This window comes from Populus nigra, chromosome 15 (genome assembly GCF_951802175.1).
Source record: "Populus nigra chromosome 15, ddPopNigr1.1, whole genome shotgun sequence".
Taxonomy (NCBI): domain Eukaryota; kingdom Viridiplantae; phylum Streptophyta; class Magnoliopsida; order Malpighiales; family Salicaceae; genus Populus; species Populus nigra.
In genome coordinates, this window is record NC_084866.1 from 14,893,358 (window position 1) to 14,904,334 (window position 10,977).

General features: G+C 33.2%; 1 protein-coding gene across 2 annotated transcripts; it reads left to right on the forward strand.

The window, feature by feature from the left end:
- The first annotated feature begins 1,462 nt into the window (after positions 1-1,462).
- LOC133674490 (cycloartenol synthase-like) lies at positions 1,463-8,690 on the forward strand. Of its 2 annotated transcripts, XM_062095613.1 has the most exons (19): positions 1,463-1,575; positions 1,752-1,974; positions 2,086-2,271; positions 2,364-2,453; positions 2,545-2,739; positions 2,835-2,919; positions 3,063-3,229; positions 3,729-3,917; positions 4,254-4,367; positions 4,712-4,834; positions 4,965-5,087; positions 5,163-5,261; positions 6,026-6,082; positions 6,677-6,723; positions 6,816-6,959; positions 7,169-7,346; positions 7,517-7,597; positions 7,948-8,031; positions 8,204-8,690. In XM_062095613.1, exons 2-19 carry the CDS (start codon positions 1,774-1,776, stop codon positions 8,321-8,323), a joined length of 2,283 nt encoding a protein of 760 aa, XP_061951597.1. In that variant the 5' UTR covers positions 1,463-1,575; positions 1,752-1,773; the 3' UTR covers positions 8,324-8,690. The 2 variants fall into 2 exon arrangements, with proteins under 2 accessions (XP_061951597.1, XP_061951598.1); XM_062095614.1 differs by lacking the exons at positions 1,463-1,575; positions 1,752-1,974 and having other exon boundaries at positions 2,131-2,271; positions 2,349-2,453.
- The last annotated feature ends 2,287 nt before the right edge of the window (positions 8,691-10,977 follow it).

Genomic DNA, 10,977 nt, shown 5'->3' on the forward strand with positions numbered 1-10,977 from the left:
ATATTAGTTTATTAAAATAATTTAAAAATACATAAAAAATAATTTAAAAATTAAAAATATGGTTGAATCTGGAAGCAAACAGGGCTTAGATAAACGATGTTGAATAGGTTTTGAGTTTGAAACTTGGATCATCATTATAAGGGTAAGATGTCAGTCACCTCGTTTGTCCTTCGACTGATTTTATGGTGGTGCCACCGTCCACGTAACTTTTCTGGTGACAATAGCCAAACCCAAATGAGGTGCAAATAGGAATCGACAGGTGGAACAACAAGAGCCATCTCTTTCCCTATCCTATTAATGGTGACCCAAATTCGATTATTATAATTAAATTTTTTGAGAAAAGATTTCCTTTTCCTTTCTTTTCTTTTCAAACTTTTGAAAAAGAAGGAGGAAAATAAATAAGAAAATTGGACTAAAAATTCAAAGCTGAATTGATGTGGAGAATATATAATTATTAGAATTAAATTAAATTATGGACCCAAATTTTAAGATGCTTTGAATTTTATTTTATCAGCTTCTTGATTTTTTTCGGCTCCTTGTGCTTTATATGCTTTTCTATTATATTTATTATTATTATTATTTTAAAAACTTTCCTCCAAAAAAATAATTAGAATATATATATATATATATATATATATATCTTTCATTTATTCAGAATATTTTAATTTCATCTCCTTGCTATTAATTGATCCAATATTATCCTTGATCCATTGATAGAGTTAATCTCTCCACTTGTATTTGACATTCTAAATTACAATTCCAATCATTTACTGACGTTATCATCCTTTTGGCTTCCAATTATTTTTTTTTAAAAAAGACTTCATTAAATAAATAATTAAATCTAACTTATTTATTAATGACAAATGCATAAATTATATTGCTAGTGTCAAATTAGGGATGATAATTTAATTCAAATTTGATGGATACCAACCTCAACCCACTTAATAAATAAGTTTTTTTTAATAAATGTCTAACTTTGAATAATGAATAAAATATGAATATTATGAAATTCAACTCAAAACTAACTTGACACTCACACATATATTACATTTATAATTTTATCATTAAATATATATTCACATATTTAAAATATATATTATTATTTTATTTTATGTTGAATAATAAATAATAATTAGATGATAGATAGATATATGGACACTTGAAATCTAATAAATAAAATATAAATTTTTAAATTTTTCACTTGGTAAATAATTAATAGGATAAGAATATAGAAAAGTCAACCCATAGAGATCTATTGTCACATCCTTATCTAAAATTCACCTAAATAACTACCCCAACTACTGTAAGAATCCAAAGAGAGACAGTAAAATGTATTTTTATGGATAAACTTTTATTTTTAGACTAATAGTTATAAATGGTATTTTTTAAAATATTTAATTTAAAATAAAATAAAATTTATTTTTCTAAAAAAAGAAAAAGAAAAAGAAAAGCATAAGGCTGCTCTCCCTCGCCCATAAAATCTGAATATTCTATTTGAACCCTCTAATGAAAAAGTTGCAGAAGCGCCACATGCACACATTCTCTGCTCTCTTCTCCCGTGCTTTTCCGAAAAAGGTAATCTTTTTCTCCTTCTCACTTGACTTTTCACGAGAACCAAACCGAATCTCCAGCACTAACACTCCCGTGTCTCACTTAACTTCCTATCTCTCTACAAAACCATATCGAATTTATCTACCTCTACTGATTTCTGAAAACAGAACGCTAACAACTGCTTGTTTCTCTTCTGAAAGATAAATTAGAGACAGATAGGAAATGTGGAGGTTAAAGATAGCAGCAGGAGGAAATCCATGGCTAAGAACGACGAATAATCATATCGGAAGACAGGTTTGGGAGTTCGATCCTACACTAACTCTATCTCCTCGAGAGATCGAAGAGATCGAAAATGCGCGTCGAAATTTTACGGAAAATAGGTTCCTATTCAAGCATAGTGCAGATCTAATCATGCGCATGCAGGTAACTTAGTTTAATTTAGAAAAAAATAATAATTCAAATTCGGTTTTTTCGTTTTTTTTATTTGTTTAGATTATAGTGAGTGACATTATGGTAATTTTTGTTGGAGTGAAGTTTGTGAAGGAGAATCCGGTGCCGGAAGTGTTGCCGGAAGTGAAGGTGAAGGAGAGCGAGGAGGTTACGGAGGAGGCGGTTGCTGCAACGTTGAAGAGAGCTTTGAATTTTTATTCAAGTATACAAGCTCATGATGGACATTGGCCTGGTGATTATGGCGGTCCTATGTTTCTCTTGCCTGGCTTGGTAATCTGTGATTTTCATTTGAATTTTAAACGGACTTTTTAAGCAGAGTTTGGGTTGTTTGTTTATTTGTTTGTTAGTGGATTCGTTGTTAGGTGATTACTTTGTCAATTACGGGAGCATTGAATGCAGTGTTATCGGATGAACATAAAAAGGAGATGATCCGGTATCTCTACAATCACCAGGCATGTTTTTTTTTTTTTTTTTGAAAAAATTCTAGCTTTATTGGGATTTAGTGTGATTTTTTTTTAATGTGGAGATGTTTGTAATTTGCAGAACAGAGATGGGGGGTGGGGTTTGCATATTGAGGGACCGAGTACAATGTTTGGTTCCGTGTTGAATTATGTTACTTTAAGGTTGCTGGGAGAAGGGCCGAATGATGGAGATGGGGCAATGGACAAGGGGCATGATTGGATTCTGAATCATGGTAGTGCAACTATGATAACATCGTGGGGGAAAATGTGGCTTTCAGTTCAGTAATAAAAATCTCTTTTACTTTGGTTTTGAGTTTTTGTTTTGTTATGGGGGTTTTGTTTTATGTTTGAAGTTTTAATCGACGGCAACAGGTACTTGGAGTGTTTGAGTGGTCTGGAAATAATCCAATGCCCCCTGAGATGTGGCTTCTCCCTTATTTACTCCCAGTCCATCCAGGTTCTTGCCTATTTACATGCCCTTTTAGTATTAGTTTTCTATTTCTATGTTTTTCACAATATATTATCTCAACATTACCGACCTGTTCTTATAGGCATGTTAATATGATTGGAAAGTGATATAATATTGTTTCCCCTTTGCAGGAAGGATGTGGTGTCACTGCCGGATGGTCTATCTGCCTATGTCCTACTTATATGGGAAGAGGTTTGTTGGTCCAATCACTCCAATAGTTTTATCTTTGCGAAAGGAGCTGTTCACTGTCCCATATCATGAAATAGACTGGAATCAAGCACGCAATCTGTGTGCTAAGGTTGGTAAATTGGTATCTTAAACCTTTGGAAAACTTAATTTACATTTTCAAGAGTTGCACCATTTACTTAAATGTGAAGATTTTTAGTGAACCTTTTGGATATTGAGATGAACAGCCATCTTAATTAGTATTCCTGTTTGATATATGGTAAATGCTGTTCTAAATATGTGTAAGATGTGTAGTCAGGACCTCCGTGGTTTATTAGTCAAATGAGAAAAAAATATGATTAGCATACCAATAATAAAGATATGCAGATAATTTCCATCCATGACATGCTAATTCCCAAGATGCTTTGCCCTGAAAACAATGATCCAAAAAGTGATTACTTTGGCAGATGATGACATTATCAATGCCAACTTTTAGTTCCATTAGGTGCAGCTCAAGGACTTGTAATGATTAGTATAAGAGATGCTATACTCCTTAATTCTCTTGGATTTTTCTTTTAGGGTGGATTTTCACTTTGTGTATTGCTTAAAAATACATCACTGAACTTTTGCAGGAGGACTTGTACTACCCTCACCCACTGGTGCAAGATGCACTATGGGCTTTACTTGACAAGGCTGCTGAACCAGTTTTAATGCATTGGCCTGGAAAAAAGTTGAGAGAACAGGCTCTTCATACTGCAATGGAGCACATGCACTATGAAGATGAAAATACTCGATATATTTGCATAGGACCTGTAAATAAGGTATGCATTTTAACTTGGTTAATGTTGTCAAAATTTGATTCTTAATTTGAAATTGTGAAGAGAAAATGATCTTTTAAAGTAACATGTTCTTTCTTTTTCAGATATGGCATGAATGTGATTCCTTTAGTGCTTGTTTCGATGTCTCTTTTAGATGATTTTTTTCACTTTCCTTTGGTCCTTTCATTTTCTTGAAATCATTTTCCAATATATATGACTTGATTTGTCAATATTTAGCAGCAGTCCATGCATGTGGGAAAATGCCATCAACAATATTGCATTTAGGCTACAATGGATGTCTTCTTTGTTTTGCTAACCTGTTTGTTTTTTGGTATGCAGGTGTTAAATATGCTATGCTGTTGGGTGGAAGACCCTAACTCTGAAGCTTTCAAGTTGCATCTTCCTAGAATACAGGATTACCTCTGGCTTGCTGAAGATGGAATGAAAATGCAGGTCCACAAATCCTAATTTCCATACTCTTAGTCTCAATTTCTTTTTGTCTAATTGTTGCTTTCACAAACAGTGGGTGGGTGTTAAAAAGGATTATTGGGGAGAAGTTACTGATAGACTGTTTTACTTGATAAGCATTCAAGCAAGTCATTATTTGCAAAGATTTGCAATATAATGAGTTGGATTTTTAATTCATATTGTTTGCTGTCTTTTCAATGCATGCGAGCTATGTTGTTGAAAACTCATGTGAGGTCCTATTGGCAATAGCTTTGTTTCTTATGTTTTATCATACTGTGCACTATAATGCCTAAACTACAAGCTAAGTAGACGTGATAATTTTGTTCCAGGGTTACAATGGAAGTCAATTGTGGGACACTTCTTTTGCTGTTCAAGCAATTATTTCAACTAAGCTTGTGGAGGAATATGGTCCAACTTTAAGAAAAGCACATGCATATATTAAAAATTCACAGGTGTGTGTTTGTGTTTTTTTTTTTATATATATATAATTCATTGAAGTTTAATGTCAGAGAATTTGTAATTATGTTGTCTCTTAACTACTTAAACTTTAAAGTTGTTGATCCATTTATCTTTGCTGTGAAGGTTTTGGAAGATTGCCCTGGAGATCTTAGTTTCTGGTATCGCCATATTTCCAAAGGTGCATGGCCTTTCTCAACTGCAGATCATGGATGGCCCATCTCAGATTGCACAGCAGAAGGACTAAAAGTAGGGGCTGATCAAATTAAAAGAGTTCATTAAGCTTGTTTTATTTCTGATACTTATCCATCCAATCTTGTGCAGGCTGCTCTCTTATTATCAAAAATTACACCTGAGATTGTTGGGGAACCATTAGCTGCAAACCGATTTTATGATGCAGTAAATGTCATCCTCTCATTACAGGTAATTGGTGACTTAATGATAATGTTGGTGAATCGATTTCATAGTCTGCGTTAACGTGACAACATGCAGACATTCGTACTTTGCAACATAAAGGTCCTGAGTGTTTACACATGCCAAAAGATATAAAATTCCACTACAACAACTATACCAAAGGCCATCACATTTATAAAGTGGAGTTCTGGAAAGGAGAATTTGGGGAGAACCCTATCTTTGAGCATAATTATATTCAAAATTGTTGGTCTTGAGACTCGAACTTGCAACCACAAGTTGTCATACCCAAGACTTTAACCTTTATTTTATTAGTTCTTTTTATCCATTTTTTTTTTAAATTTTTAACATAAAAGGTATTCAAAAAATGATTTCTTCTCAAAGTTCAGCATTATTACTTATATTCTTCAAAAAGGGACTGGGAAAATTATTGAAGGGGAACAATCTCCTTTAATGAACTTGTCCTAACTCAAGCACTTAAAAGTCTTGTGGCTGATTGTCATTTGTTCTTAAAATTTGGGCAATGGTATATTGTCATAAATTGTTATCAGATTTTCTTACTTGAAGTTGGATGCTATCCCAGAAGAAATGGTTCTTTGACATGTGAAAGATCATTGGGTATTTTGCAGGGAGTAGGGATTAGGGAAACATCTACTGTTATGAGAAAAAGTGAATCATTTAGATTTTCTTTTCAAAGATTTTTCGTTAACTCTGTATTCTATTCAAGGGAAAACCTATTCTTGATTCAACTGAACGCTCATTCCTGCTTTGTGCAGAATGGGGATGGTGGCTTTGCGACATATGAGCTCACAAGATCTTACAGCTGGTTAGAGGTGATTACCTTGACAATTTCATTTATTGCTCTTCCACATTTTTTTATTTAAAGAAGATAGTTTTGGCATGGATCAATAGAAAGCTTGTCCTTTTATAATTTCTGACCTCATGTCAGATTGAATATTTAAACATTTATAACATGATCAATAGGCCTTGTTTTCTAGCTTTTTGTAAAGGTAGAGGTTGTTTGATGTCTATGTTATCCAAAAAAAAAAAAAAATTCTGCCCATAAAGTGGTTCATTTGAATTTGTTTACTGTGTTTTCTTTACCTGATAATGAAGCTATGGACTATAGAACACCAGGTTCACCTGTGCACATTATGCGAGCCCCTTGCTAAACTAAATCCTTGCATTGTTGGAATGATGAAGGAACACAATGATCCCAAGTGAGCATCTTGAGTCATCAGTTTGATGGTTCGCTTGAGGAAATGATCTGTTTATATTGCTTGTTATACAATGAATCATAACTCCTTTTTTTTTTCTTTGCAGTAGCAATGAACTTCTTAACTGTACTCTATCATGGTAATTGGATTATATATCTGATTACTACTTTTTTTCTCACTCTCACTCATTTTTCACTTTACCATTGTCAGTTGATCAACCCTGCTGAAACTTTTGGCGACATTGTTATTGATTACCCGTAAGATATCAGTGCTTTCCATTATATCTGCTGTGATATTCATCTGTCCATTCCATTGCTTCATTTGAAAGCAAATTATGGTATTTCTATAGATATGTTGAATGTACTTCAGCTGCAATTCAAGCTTTGGTTTCATTTAAGAAATTATATCCTGGACATCGGCAAGAAGAAATAGAAAGATGTATCAGAAAGGCAACTAAGTTCATTGAAAGTATCCAGGAGAAGGATGGCTCATGGTTTGCTCCTTTTCCATTAAAAACCTGTATTTGGAGGACTGGTTGATTATATAGTCATTAATGTGTCACTGTCACTGCTTTCCTAATTTCTATCTATGGCTAGTAAAGATTGCTTGTTCAACAATTTCTTTAAGTGCCTAAGATACACGGTTTCAATAACTTCAACTGACAAAATAACCAGTCCTTTAATATCTTAAATTTCTAAACAGGTATGGCTCATGGGGTGTTTGCTTCACCTATGGCACATGGTTTGGCATAAATGGACTGGTGGCTGCTGGAAATTTTTTTAATGATAACTCCAGTATCCGCAAAGCCTGTGATTTTCTGCTATCCAAACAATGTTCTTCTGGTGGCTGGGGAGAGAGTTATCTTTCATGTCAAAACAAGGTTAGATGCTTGTACTGTCAAATATTTGTTCCCTTTTCCCAACTTCTGATGCATGTCATGTGTAATCATTAATGTTTCTCGAGTTTTTATGTTATATCCATAAATTTTCTTTGATTCAAGTTTTGTACTGCATATATTTCTTGTTTCAATATTTTTTTGTTTTTGCACAGGTTTATTCAAATCTTGAAGGGAACAAGACTCACGTGGTAAACACAGCATGGGCTATGTTGGCTCTCATTGAAGCTGGGCAGGTATAGCAAATTTCACTGTTTTGACATTGAATGCACTTCTTATTACGACTCTTCATTTGATACATGGAGTGTTACATCATCTGAAGTCTTTAAAATTGACTGGTATCATACTGTAAGTAATCAGGATTTGGAGAAAGAAAAGGAATGTCCTCTCTTTAGTAATATTCTTAAAATCACTTTGACCACATTCATAACTTGTATGTTGTATCTAACTTGTGTGATTGATTATACGGGGGATTATACGGGGCATTTGATATTGTAATTGCATACCACGGTATTGATGTGCTAGCAAGCTCTATTTTTCCTGTCTTGTGCATGCAAATTTGTTTAATATGCCATTAAATATGCAGGCTGAGAGAGATCCAGAACCGTTGCACTGTGCAGCGAGGTTCTTGATAAATTCCCAAATGGAAAATGGAGATTTTCCGCAGGAGGTAATTCTATACCTACTCTTTGAACACTTCTTTATCTTAATCATCATTGGGCAGTGTGGTTCTTTACTTCATACGGTCATGTACTTCTGCTCATATCCTCTATCCTTGCCTGTTCTTTGTTCTCCAATGCTCTTCATACACTTAAAATCTTTATTCTTTTTCCTCGGCACAGGAAATCATGGGAGTTTTCAACAGGAATTGTATGATAACATACGCTGCCTACAGGGACATTTTCCCCATTTGGGCATTGGGAGAATACCGGTGTCGGGTGTTGCAGGCTAAGGCTTCATAAGAGTACCTAGCCAATCCGATACCATTTTCAATGCTTTGCGCCTCCATTGTTTGTTTCTTTCAGGCCCAATGCATCTCCTCATTGCTTGGAATATCACGAAGAACAAGCTGTAACCTTGTAATGAGAAGAGAGTTGAAAAAGACTTGAAATCAAAGAGCAATCAATCAAAACTTCTTCAAAAAATGGGATGAAGAAGATCAAGTTCTGCAATTTCAAAATCCATTTCAGGTGCAGTAGCTTCATGTCCAGTATCAATTAATTGCTAGAATCTAAACCTTACACAAAGTATTGGTAAGCGACTCCTGTATCTTTGTCTAATTTATGTAATTTATATCCTTTGTAATGTTATCTATCTATTTTATCCCAATCTTAGCAAAGAGAGTACGGTAAGAAAAAATTGAAGAATGCATATAAACTATTGGATCATGATACTAAAGTAATCCAGTAGTATATTTTTAGGTTATGTCTGGTTAATTTTCTGTGAAGGGCAGACATGGAAGGGATATGATTGTGTTTGGTTGAATGGATGGATATACATGAATATATAAAAACAAATCTACCTCTTGGAAAGTGACTAGTTTTTATTTTTTATTTTTTTTGTAATAACTGTTTCAACCTTAAAGTGTGGAGGTTTGTTAACGTGACATTGCAGTGTAGACAGCCTTCAATTTGAGCATAGGAATAGCGGCTCTGGGGGCCTGAATAAATAGCAAATCTAGCGGACAATGCTTGTGCGTGGAGCTCCGCTCCCATAACCTAACTTGTCAGCCTTGAAAGGGCAAGTCTGCACATAGAAATGCATCCATTTGATGTTTTAATTAAAAAAGAAAATGCAAATAACCAATCACATCATGAACTCTTCAAACTAAAAGGTCCCTTCAAGTAATTCTACACGAATAGGGTTTGCAAATAATCAGGTCCACCCTCAAATGCATCTATTTGCAAATAATCAACTCCATTATGAACTCTTCAAGCTGAAAAATCTCCGAAGTAATTCAAGTCAAACCTCGGAGACATGTAACTTAAAGATTTTATACTCAAGGCTTGATGGGAATCTTCAATGCTTAATTATATTGCGTAGTAACCATTGATGTCAAGATTATGAGTTTAATATTACTCATGCACATATCAAATATAAAATCAAATTAAAAACTTGAAAACCAATAAATTATATTTGACTGGTAAAAAGTATAAATGCTATGTAAGATAGGTAGTTTTCTTGGTTATATATGAATTATTGGTAAAGTAGTTCTGGATTTTTCATAAACTGGTTAACTAGTTATAATATTATTTAAGGTACTTGAATTTTTCTATCATTTATTTTATTTTTGTTTTATTATTATTATTAATCGGTTAAAATTATTAATATATAATTAATTAAAAAATATTATAGAATTCATTGTATTTTTATTATCGTGTAAAAAAAAAAAGGAGTTTTGTACATCCTTAGTCATGCCTATCTCTGTAGGCTTACGGCAGCAGCTTAATCTACCAGTTAACAAACCCAAAAGGTTGACTAATACATGATCTCTGACTTTCTTAAATGAGAATACTCTCAAATTTAGAAAAAGTAAAAGACTTTTTTGCTAATTCTTAGCCGTGTTATAGAACCCATCAGGTTACCTTGCTTGACTCGCCATCCTCGACCGACCTCAAGAGTCAATAAGATAGAAACTCATCGTGAATTATTTATGATAACCTTTGGAAATTCGCTAGATAAAAATGTTAATTATATTATTTTAAAGTATTTTTTTGGGTTTAGACTTTAAGTGTTGTTAATGTTAATTATTGCTTGCAGGAACTAATAATAACAATTAAGGCCATAAGTCAAAGGTTGTTCATTCCACACTCCAACATATTTACCTAATATTTAAGTCGAATTCTTACTAATCAAGTTGAGTTTTTTTTTTTTTTGTTGGGGTCCCTGTACTATTTATCTTGACCAACATATACAATAAACACTTGCAGTCCTTTTATTCAATCTACATTTTTAAAAAATATAATTACAAAAAATGATATTTGAGAAATTAAGTTGTTTGGTTTATTATTAGGAGGCTCGTTGGATATTGAGCTACATAATTGAAGATAGCCATTCTGTATTATATAATTATCAAATAAAATATATAGTTATTAGAACTCGAACCTGCTTCATTGAAGAAAGTCATCGACCGACGTTAGACTATATCTTCGTACACGAAATGTGTTATTACTTTGGTAAGTTATTGAAGAGTTGAGCCACTAATTAAAGTAGTTGCTAGCTGTTCCTCTTTTATTTCCATCTTAATTGATCATTACCAGAAACACTACTAGAATTTTTAGATTTATCATTGAACAATCACAAACAAAAATAATCCGTCAAAAAAAAAAACTCGTTAGTAATTTATGATTTGTTAATAAGTCGATAACTGTGTTGAAAATATTTTCAAACACGTTCTTTTCAATATGCATGAAATCAAAGTTATGGCGTAGGATATTGATCATTCAATAAAAACTCTAAAAAAAAATTTGTTTGATCTAATTGTAGGTTAAACCAAAACCAAGAATTTTCTACTTACTGAATTGAATACCAAACACAATTTTATCAGATAACGACATCACATCATAAAATTCTTCACCTGATAGTAGCAACGGTACAACATCCCTTTTAACTCTGT